The 24,407-nt window shown below is 37.5% G+C and overlaps 1 protein-coding gene and 1 long non-coding RNA gene across 3 annotated transcripts in view; both read right to left on the bottom strand.

Moving 5' to 3' along the window:
- PCCA (propionyl-CoA carboxylase subunit alpha) overlaps window positions 1-24,407 on the bottom strand; it is a 413,253-nt gene that overhangs the window by 238,811 nt on the left and 150,035 nt on the right. For both annotated transcript variants that reach the window (XM_059378122.1, XM_059378121.1), the window contains 3 exons: window positions 12,968-13,046; window positions 8,530-8,632; window positions 1,837-1,931 (listed from right to left, as the gene is read on the bottom strand). In XM_059378122.1, coding sequence (XP_059234105.1) covers window positions 1,837-1,931; window positions 8,530-8,632; window positions 12,968-13,046 — 277 coding nt within the window. The remainder of the gene's footprint in view (window positions 1-1,836; window positions 1,932-8,529; window positions 8,633-12,967; window positions 13,047-24,407) is intronic.
- Window positions 13,133-24,407, bottom strand: part of LOC132002881 (uncharacterized) — a 12,384-nt gene continuing 1,109 nt past the window's right edge. The window contains exon 2 of the long non-coding RNA XR_009400054.1: window positions 13,133-13,688. This is a non-coding gene — a long non-coding RNA (uncharacterized LOC132002881). The remainder of the gene's footprint in view (window positions 13,689-24,407) is intronic.

Raw genomic sequence — 24,407 nt, 5'->3', positions numbered from 1 at the left:
ATTTCAATGATAACTGACAAAATTAATACCCAAAAAAAAAAAAAAAAGAAAGAAAGAACGAATGAACCAACCCCAAAATTAACATCATAACATTTGGAGAATCTCAAAGACAGTGGAGTAAATTATTTTTGTACTATCTGATCTTGTCCTTTCTCTTGTCTTAAACTCTGCTAGTAACACTCAGAGCTGTAAGCAACCTCATCACAGCACTCAAAACACAGCAGTAAATTCCTATTCTAGAAACTGAAAACTGAATATTCCACTTATTTAAGATTTTACAAATAGTAATATACAAATACCTAACAAGTCACTATTAATGACCAGTTCTCATTTGGGGGTTTGTTTTTTGTTTTTGTTCCTACTGCTTTAAAGTTTCCTCTTTTTCTCTCCATTAATAGATAAGTTTGTATGAAAGACTTTATTTCTAGAGGAAGAGAGAGGAAACAAAATAATAGTTCAAGGTTCCCAATCTGTGAAAGATTTTTATAGCAGGTAAAACCTGATGGGTTTAAAAAGAAAAAGTTAATTACATTGGACGGAATAAGAAAAGGACACAAAACTACGGAAGTGGTGTGTCAGAGATAATCCTGTTCCACCAGCAATGTACCCTGCTTCCACACAACTAGAATTTTAGCAGAGTACAAGGTTACTTCATTTTGAAAAGACATTTCCCAACTTCCCTAGCGAAGTCCCTAACTTCAGATCACCACCAAGCAATCAGCACTTGTAGGTTCTGGGGCCCTTCCTTAAACATACAAGTAGAACATTCCTTTTGCCTTTTCTTCTTCCTTTCCTTGCCGTCCTGGTGTTGGGCCATGAGGTAGGGTCATGCCCCACGTACGATGCAGTGGGCTGTTCTTCATCGCCCAGTGACTGGATTTCAAGCTGAGTTCCCCAAGAGGCAGGAAATGGAAGCTGGCAGCTTCCTAAGGCCTGCACAAAGCATCACTCCCATGCAGTGTATTCTCAGAGCACAGAATAAAGGGAGGGTACACAAAGATCCAAACCTCCGCTCTTCATCAAGAGAAGTGGCAAAAAACTTGGGAACCATGTTTTAAAACTACCACACCATACTGTATGTTTAAAACCCAATATAATTAAGGCAGGGCTTGCTTTGGACCATTACCCTATAATTTAAAAACTCACTCATATTCACACCTACTCTTTATAGATATTATACATACATATCAAGGCACACTGGTATGACTAAGTTACAACTGGCTACCCTCCTTATCACCTGATTATTAAAAATAACAACGTAGATTCAACTGGGGGACTTTTAAGAATGCAGAGCCAACTACAATATATACAAATATCAACCTAGCATCACGTTAGAAATGAACTTCCATGAAATTGCTACACTAAACACAGTCTAAAGGTAACTTGGAGAAGAACTCAAAACTGATAAATCAGGGAATTCCTAAAATCCATGCTTTGAAGGTAGGATAAATTCAAAACTTCAGAATCAATTTTATGAAGCCTTCACCAACAGAAGATCCTAGAAGGCATGTATCCCCAGACATTCGGCAAGCCCAGAAACACCAGCAGGGTCCCAACTACCTAGAAGCTCATGGAAGTCATAGCTGGCTATCCACCCAACTCTCTCCTCTAACAAACCCTCCTTTTTTCCCCAAGCAGTCTCTCACTTGCACTTCAGTCATGCACTGAAGGACTGAGGAAGACCGAGTGACAAATTCTTGATTATAAAAATACTAATAGACTCTACCAAGACAATCCCACCGAATCGCTACTGAAGCAGTTTCAGCCAATAAAATGGGAAAGAAGTACACTAAACAAAACACTCGATTCTGAACGGTCATTAGGGAAAACACTTACCTTGGTGCTTCCTCCACCACTTTCTGATTTCTTCGCTGAATTGAGCACTCCCTTTCGTTGAGCCACAGCGCATTCCCGTGTTTGTCACCTAAAACCTGGCAGAGCAATACCGTTTGAACACCTGCACACTCGTACCTCCAGAGAATGTGCCCAATTAACATTTCCACCGTGCAACACCCCTTGGTTTTTACCACTTGAACCTCCCAGAACACACATACCTCTCAATTATGTTCCTCTTTTGGTTGATGTTAATAGAAGAAAACTTTATTTATAACCCTGAAACTCACTAAACTGTTTTAAAAAGACTTGAGGAAAAAATTCTCACATGATATTTCACTCAGCACATTGGGAATGTAACAGCAATTGTACAAATTTTGCGAAGGACATGGAGTGTCGAGAAAGAGAATATACATTCTAGATATCCGTGGTGCTTTAGGAAAACCGTTAAGTGTTATTACAAACATCAGTTTGTTTTTAACAAAATTATCTGTTGATCAGGGAATTCTATTTTATTCACATCCAATATCACTCTATTCTTATATAGGATGCTTTTACTGTGCTTTATTTTTGTTATAGAAACTGACAAAAGGTCTGGTGTTAACATGTAACACATTATGATTTTTCCTGTTTGTAATACTGAGAAATAAGCTGGAGTTGCCAGGTAAAATAACAGGACATTCACAGATGAATGTGAATTTGAAAGACTTGTTTATTTATTTCTAGAGAGAGTGCACACATGAGCAGGGGGCAGGGCAGAGGGAGAGAGAGAGAGAATCTCCAGCACACTCCCCACTGAGAACAGGGCCAGACACAGAGCTCAATCTCACCGTGCTGAGATCCTGACCTGAGCTGAAATCAAAAGTTGGAGGCTTAACCAACTGAGCCACCCTGGCACCCATGAATTTGAATTTCAAATAAACAACAAAAAATCTTAATAAAAATAGATCCCAAATACTTATTAGGACATGCTTCCACTTAAAAAAAAAAAATACTGTTTATCTGAAATTCAAATTTAACATGTATCTTATCAGCTAAATCTGGTAACCCTGAAGCATGCTCTTGGTTAGTATTTTTGCACAGAATGTTTGCTTCTAGGAATAGATTACTCTATCTTCATGATTAAGGAGGAGTTACATATTACTGAATGCATATATTAAGTTCATAGGCTATTCTAGAAGCCAAAAGGCTAGGCAACAATTTTTTTTTTTAAAGATTTTATTTATTTATTTATTTGACAGACAAGAGAGAAGGAGGGGGGAGCAGGCTCCCTGCTGAGCAGAGAGCCCCATGCTGAGCAGAGAGCCCGATGCTGGGCTCAATCCCAAGATTCCGGGATCATGACCTGAGTGGAAGGCAGAGGCTTTAACCCACTGAGTCACCCAAGAGCCCCTAGGCAATAATTTTAACTGAGAATTGCTATGCAACTTCTCTATGCAAGTCACTTTTTTTCCTTATGGATTATAAATAGCAATATATCATCTTAGTACTACATATGGTGCTAAAAATATAAAACCAAAAAAAGATCATGTAAACAATAGTGAACAATAAAATGAGTAGTTAACATATGAATGTAAATTTAATTTTTAGTAATAAAACCTATCTAAACCTCAAGAATGATTCCAAGCAAAGAGAAATATACTGCAGTAATGAAATGCCAAAAAGTTGCAATTTCATTTTTAAGTCTCAAAGGTGGTTGCATGAAGTACTGCCTAAAAAACACTTTAACACTAAAAAATACTTTAACACTAAATTTATTCTACTTCTTTTCACCCTAGTTGACAAGGAACCGAAACCAGACTGTGTGTCCAAGAAATAAAGCCATGATGACCAAGAATTCTCAGAAATATTTCTAACTATACAATATTAGATTCATATATAGAATTACATTTCTTTTCTCCTAAAGTCCCTAAAGTCCACTTAGTCTCCTAATTCTTTTTTAAAAAATCTTGTCATGGGGTCATCTGGGTGGCTCAGCTGGTTAAGCAACCAACTTGATTTTGGCTTGGGTCAAGATCCCAGAGTTGTAAGACTGTCCCCAGTGGCTGTGGAACCTGCATAAGACTCTCTCTCTCCCACTGCCCCATTCCTTGAGCTCTCTCTCTCTTACGAAAAGAAAAAAAAAAGTTATTTCCTAAGCATTCAACGAAAATAGTATTCTTAAAGATTCACTTATGAATCTTTAAAAAGATATTTAAAGGAGGTGGAGAGGCAGAGTGAGGAGGAGAGAAAATCCTCAAAGCGACTCCCCACTGAGCATGGAGCCTGACCCCAAAGTTGAACCCAGGACCCTGAGATCCTAAGCAGAAATCAAGAGTCAGCTGCATGGGGCCCCTGGGAGTTCAGTCAGTTAAACATCTGGCTTTGGCTCAGGTCATGATCTTAGAACCTTGGGACTGAGTCCTCCCGCCAACTCCGACACAGGTTCCCTGCCCAGCGGAGAGTCTGCTTATCACTCTCCCTCTGCCCCTCCCCCTGCTCATTCTCTCTCATAAATTTTTAAAAATCATAGTAAATAAATAATTGGCTACTTAACCAACTGGGCCACCTAAGCATCCCTGAACAAAAATAATTTGACAGTGATTTATTCCACTAAACAAACAGACTGAGTGACTAGACGATATAAAGAGTACCTGTAAGGGAAGTTAATACTTAAATCCCTCATTGGTTTTGTGTTGTTTTTAAGATTTTATTTTTTAAGTAATCTCTATACCCAGGGTGGGCTTAAACTCACAACCTGAAGACCAAGAGTCATGCTCCACTGACTGAGCCAGTAAGACAGTCCCCCATCGTGAGTTTTGTTCTGTTTTCTTTTACTTTTAATATAGCTTTTTACAGTGTGCAGGTCCTCAATGTGGAAAAATCTCCCAAATACACTGCTTACTGGAAAAAGCTTCATGATAACAAAATGCAAGCCATTTAGTATCCCTGGATCTAACCCACAAAATGCCAGGAGAGCCCAGGTGCAGAAACACGGGCTAAACCACACAGAGTGGTGCCACTGCCACCACCAGTGCAGTCTTAGCATAAGAAAGGACACAGCACGTGAAAAATAGGTTTAAAAAAAAAAAAAAGCAGGATATAGCAGTGCCTGCTTCTAGGGACAGAGACCAGGGGACTTGGAACACGGGTGAAAAGAATGCTCACTTTTCATTGTATGTCCTTTATTACGAGCACAAATTCCCTCAGATATAATTAAATACATGCAAATTGAGGAAAATAATTTAATAAAAACTTCCAAGCATAGACCAGGTATGGCAAACACCTATGTTACCGATTTAAGTTACCAGGAGACACTTTCACGTATGTTTAAAATTATCACCTAGATAATATAGGATAGCTAATGAAAATAAACTAAAAGCTGATGTAGATCTATAATTACTTAACACAATCTGACAAACGCTTATCGAGTATTAATAATGTGAAAGACAATGGCCTGGTTGCTGGGAACAACAAATGAATAAGACCTACTGACTGCCTTCCACTGCCTTCTTGGTCTATTCAAAAAGTCAGACAATTCAAGATAAAAATCAATGGGACAGGTGGGGAATACAGAGAAGGGGAAAATTAATTCTGCTTGTACAATCGTACAGAAAGGGCAGCCCAAGTATCTCTCCTTAGTTACAGACTTAAATAAATACCCAAGAGTCTACTCATCACCTACACTTTTATATCTCTATTTATTCAGTAAAGTTGCAAAATACAAAATTAATATACAGAAATAAGTTGCATTTCAAAACAATAATGAAGTAGCAAAAAGAGATATTAAGAAGACAATTCCATTTACAATTACACTAAGAAGAATAAAATACCACGGAACAAAATTAACCAAGGAGGTGAAAGACCCGCACTCAGGAAACTGTAAAACGCTGATAAAAGAGACTGAAGATGACACAAACAAATATACAGCTATTCCATGCTCGTGGACTGAAAGAATATTGTTAAATATATATAGTACTCTAAGCCATCTACAGATTTCATGCAATCTCTACCAAAATACCAACTGCATTCTCCACAGACCTAAAACTAATAATCTTTAAATCTGTATGAATCATAAACGACCGTAAATAGCCAAGGCAATTTTAAGAGCAAAGCTGAAAGTATCACAATCCCAGATTTCAAGATATACTACAAAGCTACAGTAATCAAAACAGTATGGTATGGTCACAAGAACAGACGCATACATCAACAGAAGAGAGTACCAAGAAATATGATGAAGGAGACAAGATTATACAATGGGGAAAAGATAGTCTCTTCGGTTAACGGTGTTGGAAAAACTGGACAGTTCCATGTAAAAGAACAGAACTGGACCACTTTCTAACGGCATACACAAAAATAAACTCCAAATGAATTCAAGACTTAAATGTGAGGCCTGAAACCATACAAATCCTAGAAGAGAACACATAGGCAGTAATTCCCCTGACATCAACCACAGCAACATTTTCTAGATATGTCCCCTAAAGCAAGGGAAACAAAAGCAAAAATAAACTACTGGGACTACTCCAAAATAAAAACCTTTTGCACAGCAAAGGAAACCACCAACAAGAAAAAAGGTAACCTACTGAATGGGAGGAGATGTTGCAAATTATCTGTTTAATAATAAGGGTTAATATCCAAAACATAAAGGAGAGGGGCACCTGGCTGGCTCAGTCAATGAAGCATGTTTCTTGATCTCAAGGTCATGAATTCCAGCCCCATGCTGGGTGGGAAGCATACTTTACACACACACACACACACACAGCAATACAGTTTTTACCAGACCTAAACATAACATTACCATGTAATCCAATAATACTTCTCCTCAGTAATAATACTTTTCAAATTTGGTGTTTAAATATGTGTACGTCCATAAAAAGACATAACAATGTATTCATAATATCAAAAAGCTGGAAACACCCTGATGATCCACCAACAGAAAAATGGGTAAATTGCAGGGTATCCAAACAATGAAATATCACCAAGCAATTTTTTTTAGAGTTAACAGTAACAGACAGCCTCAAGGAAAAATCTCAAAGATATGATGTTGTCTAAAACAAGTCAGACATAACCAAAATACGTTGTATGACTTCATCTATGTAAGTTTAAATACAGGCAGAAATACTCTGTAGTGTTAGAACAGGAGGTACTTTGGCGGCCAAGTGGAGGGACCGAATGGGAAATTGTATGAAGAAATCTTCTGATGTCACAGAAATGTGCTATATGCAGATCTGGATGGCTGCTGTACAGCTAGCTATACATGCGTGCATGAGAATTTACTGAGTTGTACTCTTAAGATTTGTGGACTTTACTGAAGAGATGTGATATCTCACTTCAGAATATCTAAAACAAAAAACCACCACCACCACCAAAAAACCCACTAACTTCAGAAATACACTACATTCAATGTTTTAAGACTACATGCTGATTAGATATATTTGCACATTTTTTCCCCACTCTGGAAAACTGGAGGCCCTAGATGAAGATTTTCTACCCATAAAAAATATCTAGGGCACTTCGGTGGCTCAGTCAGTTAAGCATCAGCCATCAGCTCAGATCATTATCTCAGGGTCCTGGGATCAAGCCCCATATTGGGCTCCGGGGGAGGGGGGTGAGAGAGGTCAGTGCCTCCCTCTCCCTTTGCCCCCTGCCAGCTTGTGCTCTCTCTCCCTCACTCTCTCTCTCTCAAATAAATAAATAAAATCTTTAAAAAGGCTATGTAAGGGGCGCCTGGGTGGCTCAGTGGGTTAAAGCCTCTGCCTTTCACTCGGATCATGGTCCCGGGGTCCTGGGATCGAGCCCTGAGTAGGGCTCTCTGCTCAGCAGGGAGCCTGCTTCCCTTCCTCTCTCTGCCTGCCTCCCTGTCTGCCTGTGATCTCTGTCTGTCAAATAAAATGACATTTTTTTTAAAAGGCTATGTATAATTATAATTAATTTTAAAAACCACAATGACAAAATTGAAGATTTTTATTATGCCTGTATTCTATACATAGAATATACATATATTCTATAAGTATATCTATAAATTCTCTATATAAGTAAAACAATACTTAAACTTCAGGAGGATTTCAAATTTGGTGTTTACATTTAATCAATTTTAAATTCAATTCACAGCCATAAGGTTCTGAACAGAAGATATTCTTAACAGAAACGAAAACTTCAGGAGACCCTGTCTTCTTCCACGTGTTATTTCAGAAAACCATTTTTTGTCTTGTTAAAATCCACACCCCGCAACTGCTTTAGCAGTTAGATTAAAACCTTAATCTGAATAGAAAAAATTATCTACTCATCTCTATACTAGCAGCTCCTAGAAGAATGCCTGTCTCAGTGAGCCATGCAGACATCTAGTGAATCAAAATGATAGGAGTCCAGATCAAGCACTTCAAAAAAAAAAAAAAAAAAAAAAAAAGGAAGCAAGCCCTGTCATGGCCCAGCCTCAGAATGGGACTGCAGGATTCTCTCTAGATGCTATGCTTTTAGCTTGGCCAGACAGCTTGGAACTGTTTCTTTGCAGGATTTCTGTATCACCCCTTACACTAACCAACATTCTGGCACCTTGATGAGAAGTATACCAGATTCCCAAGGGAAGAAATCAATTCATGTACATTTTCTATTCTGAAGTTATTAAAGCATATCAGAACAATTCACAATCATTCTAAATGGAATAAAGAAATGATTTTTTTTAAGTCATAATAAGAAAGCATCTTAAGATGTACCAACCTGGATTTCTATATGACGAGGGTTATCGATAAATTTTTCTATTAGTAGTCTATCATCACCAAAACTAGAAGCAGCTTCTTGAGATGAAAATCTAAAGCCATCCCTAATTAAAAAAAAAAAGGGGGGGAGGGGGTACAATCAAACTAACAAAGCAAATTCAGCCCTCAATATGAAAGAAAACAAAGCACTTAAATATTTATTTTGGTTTATGAACAAAGTAAAGAAAAATTCACTTAATGCACAAATAACTAAGTTGACTTTCATTGACCAACAACTCCTAAACTCACCAGCTTTGTGACCTGGGGTAAATGATTTAACTTCCCAGACCCTACATTATATAATGAAATAGGAATACCAATACTTAGTTCACCAACTGTTAAAAATTAGATTTTTTAATAAACCACACAAAATTCCATTTCCTCACCCCTAACATATTTAAATTCCACTAATAAAAAAATTTTTCAATGCATATTCATTTGACTCAAGAGTCAGAATACGTACACAAAAATGCAAAGGGCCAACTTGGCCAACGGCATGACTGGGGCAAAATTTTAAGGAAATACTCAGTGAGAATGAACATACAAGAGGAGGATCCTCAAGAACATTTTATGATATTTTTCATGATATTTTAAATATACACACATAAATGTAACAGCCCTCACATTCCCATATACATCATTACAATTTTGTCTTGAAATTGTTCAAAATTAATCATTAAAAGATAAAAGTACAATTTTTGAAAATAAAAATATGGATATAATTATAGGTTTATCCATTTTCTTCCCAAACTATAAAAATTTAAATTGTTATAATTAAAAATACGCTCACCAAATTCATATACTATGAATTTGAATGAAATTCAAATGAAATGGGCTCATTCACTATTAAAAATGCACACTTGCTTAACTAAAACGGAGTATATTATTGTCCACTCACTGATATATTCAGAATGTAGTTTAATTCTTTTTACATATCACTAAGTTTCTTAATCTTCAGATTAAATATCTATACTTAAATACAATATTAAAATTTATCCAACCTTTTAATTTGCAAACATTCCATCTGGCATTATTAGAAATATATGTGCTGCCGAAGCAAGCACTGGCATTATTAGAAATAAACACCACATTTGTTTTTGTGCTTAAAAAATACAACACAGCAAGTAAACAATGACCAGAAGATAAATTCAAAAACATATTGCAACAATTCCCGTTTCTCAGAGTTCTCAGGGAAAAGGTATCAAGTTTTCTTAGTCCTCTATTACTTCTTTGATTTAGGGGAATGGAGTTTTTAGATCTCTGGAGACTGCAAACCTCAAAGAAACTAACGCACAATGAATTATTGTTTCCAGTACCATATGACCAACTTTTTATTAGATGGGGTATGATGATTCAAAAAGAAAAAACAAAGCTCATTACAGTTTGTCTCTGCTGTAATGACTAAGGGCTTTCATGTTGCATTTAAACCAAGAATGCTAGAGAAAAAAATCACAATCACCCAAATAAATGATCACATTCTAAAGGATCACCAGGATATTTTGGAGCTCATGGAAAACTACTTTTTTAAAAACATTTGTTATGCTCAGTTACACACTGATTCAACAAGTTTTTTGCTCATCATGAAACCATGAGCCCGCGGCATATTTAGGTGGTGGGAATACAAAAATAAAGCAGAAACTGCTCTCAAAGGACGCAAAGGCTAGCAGGGGTATTCCAAAACGTAAACGTGGTCAATTTTCCATTGAGCCTTAGTTCACTGAAATGCGGATAGGGAAAAGAAAGCCAGAGGTTAATATGAAGACATGAGTCCACCAACAACCTTCCTGATTCTCACCCTAATTTAATACACAATAACAAACACTGTTTAAAAAAAATAAAAATAAACTAAGTCTTTGAGATGTTCTAGATTCCAAGATAAGCCATAGATGCTGCTTTCCTGAAAACACATACAAGAGATGTTCCAAGAGGGACACACTCCTCAGAATAAAATAATAAAGCAGTTACTGGCTACAAACAAGGCTTTCCTTCCAAAGAAGGCTAAAATTTTTGTGGATCATGCAAAAAAAATCCCCCCCGCCAAGAAATGAGAAAGGAAGGAGTATATACAACATGGCACGTTAACAACTGGTGACTCTATATTCTCTCAACTTTTCCAAAGTAACGGGGGATATAGAGTGACTTTTATCAAATTGAGAACAATATTTTAGACAGAAAATTTACTCCCTAAAAGATGCCCACTGCATAAGTAAACACAGTGATTTCTGAAAATACCAAATGCTACATTAAAATTCATTGGTTAACAGCAGCACGGCAAATCTCAATGCCCAGAAACTGAAGAGTTATCTTCACCATAAAACATGTTGCTAACAGTAAGCCGTAGAGAAATGAGGGAGAAGAAACCCAAGATCCCAAGAAGAATAATTAAAAATAAGTGCTAAGCTTAATTGCTATGTAAGTGCCATACAAAAAGGGCCATACAAGAAGGAAAAAGTTACGGTTTGTAAAATACACACCTATAAAACCATTAAGTTGTGTTTAATATCCTTACTATAGCATTCTTCCTTACCCAGAAGTTAAAGTAAACAGATCGTTTTTTCCAAAGATGGCCACAGCATTATCTCCCATTCCGTGTGTTTACTCTATAGAACACTTTTGCCTAATCATGCAGCACAGGAAGTTCTCAAAACTTACAGTACAAAAAAAAAGAAAATGTATAGGACTGCACAGAAAACAAATTATATTGAAATACAGGATTGAAATTATTTTCTAAAAACAAATTTGGTATATAATATATGGATGGGGTTCTTTACTCATGATAAGCTCCAACAACACATCTAATAATCGCTGTTACTTAGAGATATATTAGCACATTACAGTTGCTGAAGATATGTGATTTCCAAAGCAGTAGAAATTTCCAAAAAGATACTACTACTCTTGCAGTTCATTGCCTACATTGAAGGAAACAGTAAATCCCAGTTAGAGGCAAGTGAAAGAAATAGGTCCTTTTTTCTCTCTTCCAGGTGTATAAAACTCCTCTGAATTTTATGGGACTAGGAACTCAAAGGTTAAGAACTCGTGATCTAGTGTATAAACTTCACAGAGCAAAGACTTACTTTGTTTATCGTTCACTGCTGTATTTAGGAGCACTACTAAAAAACAGTGACTGCCACACAGCTTCTCAACAAGTATCGTCAGTCCATGCAACAAGTGAATTCATGCAGTCCGTCTCTGCTACACTGTCACTAAGAGTAAGGCTGGGGTTTAAAGAGTAGTACATCCTCTCTCGCCACCCCACAACACAACCGATTACTTTCTCTGGTGCTCAACCAAAGAAACAACGGTGTTCTGAGACAATTTTCTAGCAAGTCTGCAACCTGGTGTCCTCCCAAGAGATTTTAAAGGGTAATGTATTGCCTCAAGGACATTTTTACCTTATTCACTTGAGAACCTAATTTCTGAACTAGGTTTGTACTGGACAACTTTTGCACCAACTGCTCTGGACCTCTGTCTTTGAGAGACTGGGGGAGTGGGGAGGAACGGAAAAGCAAGGGAAAGGGAGAAAGGAGAACCATCTGGAAGACCACAATACTTCTGGGTAGGGAAAGAGCACTGAAAGGCAACATAACATGATAATTAAGTCATTTTTTGTCTCCTCCGACCCTTCCCCCACGCCAAAAAAAAAAAAAAAAAAAAGACAAAAAACTCTTCTGCCAAATGTGAAAATTAATAAAAACACAAACCTAAAGAGAATCCCCTAAAACCTGTTTGTACTAGGCAGTTTTTCAAAAAATGATTTTCTAATCATGTAAACAATGCACTGGGCTTTTTAAACTGTTTTTAAAAAGTTACTTTTGTTTCTGAAACCAGTATGCTAAAAGAAAGTGGTCTACCTTTACAACACAGTGCTCTGTATATAAAGGACATTTAGTAGTTTCAAATTCAAATTCAAATTTAAATTCAAATATATTCCACAGTCAAAAATTACCAAAGTAGTTTGCTATTTTTATAGACAAGCAATGGAAAGTAAGGGTGTACTGAGTAACACATAAGCAAATGAAATCATGACTGCCTTTTAAATGTGATTGCTTCAAATCTCTGCCCACATTCAGAATATACAGCATCAAACGTTAGTAGCTTTTGTCTAGAAAATAGAATCATGACCATAATTTTTAAAAATATACTGTAAAAACAAAAATACAATCCTTTGTTAATACTTAAGGAAGTAAAAAAAAAAACCTTTCAATAACAGAATAATCATCAACAAAATATGAACAAGGAAGTTTTCAGCATAATTTCTATTTTTTTCCACCTAAAAGAGTAAAAATGAGAGGGTTACTGTAATTATCCCATTACACTTCTGGTATCTGTTTACTTGTCAGTTTAATAAAACTCTAGTAACTGCAATTTTCATCAAAAGTATATTTTGGACAGCACCTCACCTGGTCTCTTCATCATCCCAGGCGATTCGCATGCCTTTCCCACCACCACCTGCTGAGGCCTTGATCATGACAGGGTAGCCTAACAGCAGGGAAGAATTAGACAGAAGTTCAGACTTTGATCATCTGGATGCATGAACATGACAACTGACCACATGTTCAATAACGCAGAAGACAATAACTAATTTATTTAAAAGTTCCTTTTTAGAGTCAGGAAAATAGCACCAGTGTAATGACCTCATATATATTTTAAAAACAAGAGTGTTATCATTCCAAAAGAAAAGGACTGTTTGTATCAAATAAATACAACATTTTCCCCAGTAATGAAATAAAAAGCTAAGGAAACATAAATAAGTTGTTTGACAATACATTCCAAAAACAGAAGTAGATACAGTATTAGTTAAACAAAGGTAAGAAACAACTTTTAAATAATATCAAGCATATACATACACATACAATATTCCCCAAAAGTGTTGTCTGCATGCACAACAAATTAAATTCCCTTTTCCAAAAGTAATGGTTTACAGTATTTGAGGCATTTTTATCTGAAAAAATCACAGAGAACCCCTACAGTTTTTATCAGCAAGAACTGACACAATGATGTGGGGGGAAATCAAGTCACACAGTTATTGTACTATGGGCGGAAACAGAAGTTCCAGGACTCGCTGTTCCGGGTGAAGAGGCCACTGCACCATTTCCACTCATCCGACAGGGAATGTGTGCGCTAGCAAGTAAGATGAAAACACATAGTAAGGCCTGAACAAATTATCTCCAGCTAAAGTTTTAAACAACAAAATTAAATCATAAAATTATTAATAACTATTTAGATTATTATAAGGCAAAAATTTTGACAGCTTGAGTCACCTGCATCAATTTATCAAGAAAGGCTATAAAAAAATCTCTTTGCTTAGAGGTTTTCCAAAAACAAGGTGGATACATTCACGTCCGAGACACTTGTTGATGATCTTTTCTGAAGAAAAAGATCAGTGAGTGCTTAAAAGACTCTTCCCAGCCTGTGATGCTCAAACAGCACTACACTCTAACTACAGGATCCTAGAGGAAAAGGAAGAGAGGGCCAAGTGTCATAGACCTTTAACCCCAACCCATAAATATCACTCTTAACTTCAGCTGAGTTAGGATGGCACTTGCTTTCTGTTTCATAATTAATTCACTTTTTAAAATTCTGACGTTGCTTTTGTTTACATCAGAGCAATGCTAAGTGCGGTGAGAAGAAAGACTAACATACTTTTTTTACATTGCTAGTCTAAGAATCTAGAAGGAAAAAGGGCGAAGTACCCAATAATTCTATCCTTGGAAATTCACAAGAGAAAGGTGTCAAAGGAAGGTAACAGAGGAGAGATTAAGGCAAGCATATGACAGCAAGCAGCGTTAACATGAAGCTATGAAGGATGAGTGGGATTTGAACATTTTAGTCAGGAATAGCAGGACCTGGTTTTAAAAAATGATTAAAATAATTCAGCTGGAGAGCATCCATGGGATGGCAGAAGAAAAAGAATTAAAATATAAATTGGAGAGAAAATATGCTTGTCCCTCTCACACATCCAAGATCCTGCAGGAAAGTGAGAAGAAGGGAACGTGTCTCCTTCCAAGCTGTAGCCTCACCATGAACATCACATAAAGGAATCAGACTGAACTCATTAAAGAAGAATTAGCCTGTTTTGGAGCAGTGAAGAAATAATATCTAACAATGAGAAACTGCCATGCCTGAGAAAACGTTTTCACAAAAAATTTAAACAAATGGATCCATATGCCCCCCCCCAAAAAAAAAGTTAGATCAATTCACATTCCAAAACTATTTATCCATATAAGCAGGAAACAGGAAACCACAAGAGGTAAGATATCTAAATCCCTTATCTCTGTTTTCAGTTCCCTCTGAGAATTAGGAAATTTACAGTTACTCTGATTCCAGTATTAATCTCGTCTTGGTTATTTACTATGGGCCTGGGCTATACAGTGATTTGTGAGGTTTGAGATAAGACTGGGTGAAATTGTCCTTGGTCACAAGAAACTAGACGGAGAAACAAAACACGAAAAGTAATTTGTCATTGGGAAACTATTATATGTTCAGAAAAAGAGAGACGTTGATAGGCACCAGGGCAGTGTGTGTGATAAGGCAATTACAAAATGGTCCCCCATCAGGAGGCAATGTAGCATCAGACCTGTGAATACATGCAACCCGGAAAGCAGGATTCTCTGACGGAACAGGCCAAATGTAACACAGCTGGGAGCGAGGAAGAAACTGGCATAAGCTAGTGACATTATAGTCACCAACTCAATGTAATTTCTAAACTGTAATTGGGAATAATATAAAGCTAAGGTTTTCTACTCAACTTCTTATGCCAAGTCAGTCATTAAATTTCAGATAGAACGTATTTTTATGTTGCCACCCTGCCATGGAGAAACCAGACCTCGCCATTTGAAGAGAGGGGAAAGAATATTCCACACAGATGATGTTAAATCCTATCAAAAAGCCCAGTCTCTCATCCCTACTTTCCTATTTCCTATTGCGTCTCTGCAACTCTAACTGGGATAAGTTATGCGGTGCCACGAACTGGAAGAAAAAGGTAAAAAAAGATTCAGCCAAAAGTTGACATTCCTGGAAAATCCGAAAAAATCAATTTGTTGTCGATCACCATTCCTTCACTTTACTTGGTCTAGACACAAAATTTCCACTAGTTTTCTGTCCCAATTTATTATCTGCCGGAGTACTTACTCCTGCGTTCAACTTTGGTCCACCATGCAGATCTTTAATTTATGTTCTTCAGTTGTCATAGGTTTGAAACAGAACCACCTTCCTTACAACAAACAGAACAGAATTCTCAAGTTTTTTAAAAGGAGAAAAATCTCTTGGTATGAAAAGATCGCTTTAAAAAAAGACACCTCAGGTCCTAGTGGTGTTGGCAAGTTCTTCCTCACGCTTCTCACCCTCTCCCCGGACGCCTACTCCCGCTACTCGCGCTACCGGACCTTCACCGCCCGGACCACCCAGAGATTCACCCAACTCCGACATGCAGGGAATCTCCAGTCTTTATTTCCCTTCCACCTACTGCTTCCAAAAAGAAATGGACTAAATACTACATGAGAAAAAAATTAAGTATTTAAGAAAATACAGAAACTCGAGTTACCAAAAGCACTATTCCTAACGTTTCTGTCCTCAGACCTCGAGGACAGCTCTGGTCTCCCGTCCCCCCAGGGATCAGCAGGTTTACTTTCCACTGTAAAGCAGCAATCTTCTTTGTCACTTTCCACCACATTTTCGTTCATCAACTCAAAAATATACACTCAGTAAACACTTCATGTGCCAAGCACGGATGTGGCTCTGGGGAATACAAAATGAACAATTCCGAAAGTTCTGTGCTCTCATGGCCCTTACCATCTAGCGGAGAAAGATGCGTGAGTACGCATGTGCCTGAACGTGCATACGGTACACGTCTGTGCAGTAATACACATACTTCATGGAAGATGGGGACAGTGACAACAACAGAAGGAAGTGACTGGGGGTAATCAGGGTTACTTCTTGAAGGCTTCTCTGTAAGACGGAAGCTCAAAGTGAGGCCTGACAGAGCTGAAGCCAGCCCTCTGACGACCAGTGAGGAAGGAACACTCCTGACGGAAGGAATGAGCTGGAAAATTACTAAGGAGAGGGCAGCAACCTAATGTTGGATTTCTGAAGCTCACTCTGGCTACTCTGCAAGGCCTGAACTGTAGAAGGGCAAGGGTGGGCACAGGGAGACTGAGTAGGAAGCTTCTGCCATGTTCCAAGGGAAAGCCAGCTGCAACCCCCACTCGGCTCAAAGACAAACAAAGGCTGATTGGTTCAGAGGTAGAGTCAGCATGACTTGTTGACAGTTCAGATGTTTGGCTATAGATGATAAGGAAAGGAAGAGTCTAGAGGCTTCAGCACTCTCTCATTTTGTTATAGAATACAGGTCCGAAAGATCAATTTTTTTAGACCAACTAATAGCACCATGTTGCCCCACGCAAGACACATTATGTAACCTCCCTGCTTCAAGCAAAATCTGTCCCTATACATGGCAGCATAACCTGGTAACACAAAGCTGATAAACGAAATGACACCTTAATGACACAACAGTCATAAAGAATTTTATGTAGTTTTTCACCTAGGGTTTCTTGAATTAAGATTTCTCAGAACTTAATGACTGACAGAGACAAATAGTTTAAAAAAAAAAATGAAGTATTTCACCTTTCCTATTCCTAATTTGGTGATGCAAATCAGAAATTTTCACAAAGTATAAAAATTTTTGGTCTTTTTTTTTTTAAAGATTTACATGCAAGTGCAGGGGGAGAGGCCAAGGGAGAGAGAGAGAGAGAGAGAGACAATCTCCAGCAGACTCCCCACTGAACAAGGAGTCTGAAACATGGCTAGATCCCAGGACCCTGAGATCATGACCTGAGCAGAAATCAAAAGTCACATGCTCAGCTGACTGAGCCACCCAAGTGCCCCTTGCCTTCTTTTAAAAGCAGCTGGAAGGGTGCCTGGGTGGCTCAGTCGGTCAAGCAACTGGCTTTGGCTCAGGTCATGCTACTGAAGTTCCAGGATTGAGCCCCACCCACATCAGGCGCCCAGCTCCGCAGGGAGTCTGCTTCTCCCTCTGACCCTCTCCCCTCTCATGCGCTCTCTTTCTCTCTCAAATAAATAAATAAAACCTTTAAAAAAAAAAATAAATAAATAAATAAAATAAAAACAGCTGGAAAACACTTAAAACTGTAAGGCCTTTATTTCCCAAAAGAAAGGTTACAAGTTAAAAGAAAACAAAAGCTATTTTAGAGAGTAGGACAGTCCTCCAGATGGACAGAACAGGATCTGGTAATAGAACCTCAGAAGAGAGAAAAAAAGAACCTGGGGTAAGAGGGAGACGGTTCCTGAGACATAAGGAAGGAAATTGCCAGATAAAAGCTGTACATTATAGTTACAGGGAAATCAAGTATTACACATTGCATTTGTTAGATTCCCTTTTTCCCCTTCAATGTAAAAGAGTCCACTTACGATTCTGGTTTGGAGTTTGTGTGTATGTGTGGGGGAGGGGTTAGGTGGAAGGGGTGTCCTTCATGAAAGTGGTATTTTTGAAAATTCCTAGGTGACTACTGCAAGCAATATTCCACAATTTGAATTTAACTCATTGCTTCCTTGTTATCACATTCAGAATTAAAAATTAAAATATCACATAACTGATACTGTACCCTAATTCTTATGACACCAGAAAACAAAGAAAAAAGAAAAAAAAAGTCCATTAGTCTATTTCCTGATGACATTTGATTATTTGATTCAGATGGTGCCAATTAAGTTTCCTCATGAAAAATATACCACTTTCTGTTTATAATTAGCAAACAATCTATAGATCGACACTTGGAAACTGAATATCCTATATTCTACTCAAAGGAAATAATAAACATGAGTAATTCTTGCTTTATATAATTTTTACACTTTTTGTAACAAAACGAGTTTTAAAAAATGATGACAACTTTTTGCCTCTCCTCACTGTTGTTTCTCTAGTGGCTAAGAGTTCCTGGAGAAGAGAACATAAAATGGTACTTACTAAGTAAATGAATTAATTTATAATTTCAGTAGCTGCAAATCATTTTATTTTTACTACTGTAATATATTTCACTGTACAAACAAACCAAAGCATTATCTGTTCTACTATGAAGAGATATTCAGATGCATACATACAATGCTCCCACGAATACTTCTGAATGTGTTGCCTGGAACCCTGTGTAAGAGTTCCTAGAGTATATGCCCAGGACTGTAACTGTTGGATAGGATGCAAGTTATAAAGTCTTTATGAAAAATATAATTTCCTCACTATTCTTTATCTCCATGACCACCACACTTATATAAACTACCATCACCTGCCTCTTCACAGGACACCTGCAGTAGCCTCCAAACACAGCTCCCTATCACTACAGCTGGTCACCTCAAACTATACTGCAGTCATTGGAATCCTCAAACACAAACACACACACACACACGTACGTACGTAAGATCACCTCTCTCTTACCTAAAACATTCATTGAGTTTACATTGTACCAAGAAACCATAGATGTTTAAAGAAATAGGAATTATGAACTCAAGGACAGGAAGCATGGAAGGTACAGAGAGACGGCCTAACATATACTTGTTGAATCACAATACCAGGTAAGGCTATGCTTGCCTTAAACCAAGAAAGCTTTAAGAAAAAAAAAAAAGAAAGAAAGAAAGAAAAAGAAAAAGGCTAAAACATATTATGAACATCAATTAACTGACCTATTAAACAAAATAAACCATAACACCCTTTACTCAAAGATGACGAAACCCAAACACACAAGATAATAATCACAATGTTTACAATCCAATCAAAAATTAAGATACCCACGGGGATGCCTAGATGGTGCAGTTAAGCAATGACTCTTGGTTTCGGTTCAGGTTGTGATTTGAGGGTTGAGACAGAGAGCCCCACCTTGGGCTCCAGGGGGAGTCTGCTTAAGACTCTTTCCCTCTCCCCCTGACTTTCTTCTCCTACCCCCACATCTCGCCCCCTGCGCTCACTCACTCGCTCTCTCTCAAATAAATAGATAGATAGATAGATAGATAGATAGATAGATCGATCGATGGGAAGGGGGATGCCTGGCTGGCTCAGCGCACAGAGCATGTGATTCTTGACCTCAGGGTCATGAGTTTGGGCCTCACGTTGGGCTTAGCAACTACTTTAAAAAGAGAGAGAGAGAGACATGTCAAGAGGTCAAATATAATCCACCTCAGGAAGAAAACAGTCAATAGAAACAAACCCAGAAATGAAGAACCTTAAAAGACCTATTATAAATTACAGCTATTACAATCACTGTAAGTATGGGAAATGATTTTAAAAAAAAATCATCAACTATACTTCAAGGAAAAAAGAAATTATTTCTGGAATGCCTGGGTGGTTCAATCAGATAAGTGGCTGACTCTTGATTTTGGCTCAGGTCATGACCTCAGGGTCCTGGGATCAAGCCCCACGGCACAATCCACACTCAGCAGGGACTTTGCTTCAGGATTCTCTCTCCCTCTCCCTTTGCCCATTCCCCTGCTATGTCTCTCTCTCTCCCAAATAAATAAATCTTTAAAAACTGTTCTAATAAACAGAAAATGATGATGGTGAGAGAAACAGAAAACACTAAAAAATTAACATTTGGATTCCTAGGTATAAAAATAACTGAAAGGAAAAAAAAACCAACAATGTAGAAAAGAATTATACCATGACTAAGTGGGATTTATTCCCAGTATGCAAGGTTAGTTCAACATTCAAAAAAGCAGTTAATATAATCCATCACATCAACAGGCTGAAGAAGAAAAAATATGACATGACCATATCAGCCAATGGAGAAAAAGCAATTTGACGAAATTCAACACCCACTGAGTTCAGCTAACTATGAATACAAGGAGAGTTCTTAAGCTTCATAAAGAACATCTACAAAAAGCCTACACCTAACCGTATACTTAATGGTGAGAACCTAGATGCTTTCCCCCAAGATGAGGAACAAGGTAAAGATGTCCCCTCTTACCACTCCTATTCAATGTCCTATACAAGTTCTATTTTATGCAATAAGACAAGAAACAGATAAACACATACGGAAGAAATAAAACTCTTCATTAGCAGGTAATATGATTTCTATAATGAAAACTTCAAAGAACTAACAACCACCACCACCAAAAATATCCAGAATTAATAAGTGGATTATAAAAAGGTTGCTGGATACAAGGTCAACATACAAAAGGTGACTGCATTCCTATATACCAACATGAGAACTTCAACATACAAAAGGTGACTGCATTCCTATATACCAACATGAGAACTTCAACTTTAAAACTGAAAACCAGGGCGCCTGGGTGGCTCAGTGGGTTAAGCCTCTGCCTTTGGCTCGGGTCATGGTCTCGGGTTCTAGGATTGAGCCCCGCATCGGGCTCTCTGCTCAACAGGGAGCCTGCTTTCCCCTCTCTTTCTTTCTCCTGCTGCTCTGCTTACTTGTGATCTCTTTCTCTCTCTCTCTCTCTCTCTGTCAAATAAATAAATAAAATTTAAGGAAAAAAAACTTTTAAAAAAATTAAATTAAAAACCAGTATCATATACATGAGCACTCACCCACCCGCCCTCCCCCCCAAAAAAACTCAGGCATAAATCTAACAAAATATGTATGGTACCTATATGAAGAAAACTACAGAATTCAAATGAAATTAAGGAAGATCTAAATAAATGGAGAAATATCCATGTATAGGCTATGAATTCTCCTCAACCTGATCTACAGATGCAATACAATCCCAACTAAAACTCTCAGCAAGTTATTTTGTGGCTATCAACAAACTGATTTTAACATTTATAAAGAAAAGCAAAAGACCCAGAATAGTTAATGTTAGAGGAGAGTGACAATTTCAAAAGGTTGGTATTACCCTACTCCAAGACTTACTATAAAGCTACAGTCAGCATGGTATTGGTAAAAGCACACACAAATTAATGGAATAAAATAAAGGGGCTAAAAACAGACGCACAAAAATACAGTCAACTGATCTCTGACAAAGGAGCAAAAGCAATCAACAGAGTAAGGATGGTCTCTTCAACAAATGGTGCTAGAACTGGGCATTCATACACAAAAAAGTGAATCTACACACAATCCTTAGAAGTTAACTCAGTAGACCTTAAACTCAAATATAGAAACAGGGAGAGTTCTAGAAGATGAATAGGAGAAAATTTAGATGACCTTGGGTTTGACAATTAGTTTTTAGATACAATACCAAAAGCACAACCCTTAAAAGGAAAACATTGATAACTGAGCTTTATTAAAATTATACATTTCTCTGTCAAATCAAAAACAAAAAACACTCAAAAGAATGTAGGCCCACTTCCTGCTGACCTTTCATCGGGATCTACTCGGTATTAGACTGTTGTAACAGCCTTTCCAAATGGACCAGACCTTGTCTCTGCCACACCCACTAATAACCTATGGCCAAAGTCATCTTTACGGAAATAGAAAGCACCCCATGCTACTTCTCTTAACTCTTTTCAGTGGTTCCCCATTCCCAAAACTAAGTTCAAATTTGTTGCCTGGTCCAAGTCCCCTTCAAGACCTGACTGTCTGCTGAAGGGACAAGCTACGCTCCAGTCCTTCTGTATCTTGCACAATAAATGTGGATGGAACTGGGAAAAAAAAAAAAAAGAAAAAAGAATGTAGGCCCAAGTAACAGACTAGGAGAAAACTTTTTGCAAACTACCTATCTGATAAAGAACTGTATCTAAAAGAGAGCTCTTAAAACTCAACAATAAAGAAACCCAATCAAAAAAAAAAAAATCAGTAAAAGATTTGAAGAGACACTTCTATGGAGAAGATACAAGATGAGCATATGAAGAGATGCTCAACATCTTTGTCTTCAGGGGAATGCAAATCAAACCAAAATACTACTGTGCACTTATTAGAATGGCTAATATTCCAAAGCATTCACAATACCAAAGGCTATGGAGGGTGCAGAGCAACAGGAGAGCACCAGGACCGCTTACTCACCATGGGGGGACGGGGAGAGGGGGTGCAGGGGGTATGCAAAATCTTCTTACCCAAGGCCCCAGCAGTCATACTCCTAGGTATTTACTGAACTGAGTTGAAAATTTATGTCCACACACAAAAATGTTTACAGCAACTTTATTAATGACTGCCAAGAGCCAGAAAAAACCAAGGTATCTTTCAAAAGGTGAGTGGAGAAACAATCTTGTATTCATCCCATGGAATATCATTCAACAATTTTTAAAAATGAGCTATCAAGCCACAAAAAGACATGAAGGAATTTTTTAAATGCATACAGCTACATGAAAAAAGCCCTTGTGAAAAGGCTATGTATTATATGACTCCAACTATAGGACACTCTGGAAAAGGCAAAGCATAGCGTGTAGGAAGCAGTGGGAGCCACGGGTTGTCAGGGGTAGTGAAAGGAGGCTTGAAAAGGTGAAGCACAGGGCAAACTAGTTCGTATGAAACTATAATGGTAGATACATGTCATTCTGCATTTGTCAAAACACACAACTATACAATACAAACAGGGAAACTCAATGGAAACTGTGGACTATAGTTAATAATGTATTAATGTCTGTTTATTAATTGTAACAAATGTGCCACACTAAAACCAAGGGTTAACACTGGGAAAGTTGCAGAGGGCTGGCTGGGGTGGCATACGAATGGAATTCATTTACTTAATGAACTATTTGGTAAATCTAGAAGGCACAAAAAATAATAGTAATTGAGTCTATTTATTAATCATTTAAAGGGGGGCAAAAATTTGAAAAGATAGTTTACAAAAAATTAATGAATGTGACAGCATTAAGCACGTGAAAATATGCTCAACAGTATTTGGTATAAACTAAACACAATTTTAGGGGTGCCTGGGTGGCTCAGTGGGTTAAGCCCCTGCCTTCAGCTCAGGTCATGATCTCAGGATCCTGGGATCAAGACCCGCATCAGGCTCTCTGCCTACTTGAGATCTCTCTCGATCTCTCTCTCTCTCTGTTAAATAAATAAAGAAAATCTTTTTAAAAACATTTTTAAAAAGGAAACACAATTTTAAATCGCAATGAAATAAAACTACACATCCATTAGAATGACTGAAACTAAAAAGACAGGCGATGTTCAGTGTTTTGAAGGAATAACTAGAACACTTACATTACAGTGGTAACATAAAGTGGGAAAAGGGACATTTTCAAACAGGACAGAAATGCTCTCTATCTTAACTGCGGTTACATTTACCAAAATTCACTAAACTATACAATTAAAATAGCTAGATTTTATTCTTTATAAAGTGTACATGAATAAAAATGGTTTACAAAGCAGCCAGAAAGAACAGAGTGCCTACAAAGTAACAAAAATTAGAGCTATCCGTTCAAAAGCTACATAACATATACAAACATTCCAGCACTTGGCTGGAAGAGGACTACTATCAACCTAGATTTGCATATTCAGGAAACTATTTTTCAAGAAAGAATGAAAAATGGACAGTTCATGCAAACAAACACTGAGTTAACTAGCCATACTAACTTCTGAAGAGTAAATTCCAAGAAAAACAGAAAGAATCAGGGATGAAAGGAAAATGAGCAAAGATAACAGGCATTTGGGTAGAGCTAAATAAACAATGGATGATCAAACCATATAATGTCTCAGCAGTGAAGTAAACAAATAAGGAAATAAAATATAAAATAGCATATAAAGGGTAAACAGCATTCATGTATTTCTTTGGTAGGAGAATAAACTTTAGACTGAAATTTAAGATAAGTGAATGTTTTATAAAGTTTAATAGAATGAAGGACACCTGAAGAAATATCTCCAGGGCGCCTGGGTGGCTCAGTGGTTAAGCCGCTGCCTTCGGCTCAGGTCATGATCTCAGGGTCCTGGGATCGAGTCCCGCATCGGG

Source organism: Mustela nigripes, chromosome 15 (genome assembly GCF_022355385.1).
Source record: "Mustela nigripes isolate SB6536 chromosome 15, MUSNIG.SB6536, whole genome shotgun sequence".
Taxonomy (NCBI): Eukaryota; Metazoa; Chordata; class Mammalia; order Carnivora; family Mustelidae; genus Mustela; species Mustela nigripes.
Note: the sequence above shows the minus strand (reverse complement) of the source record. Positions and strands in the feature narration are given on the sequence as shown.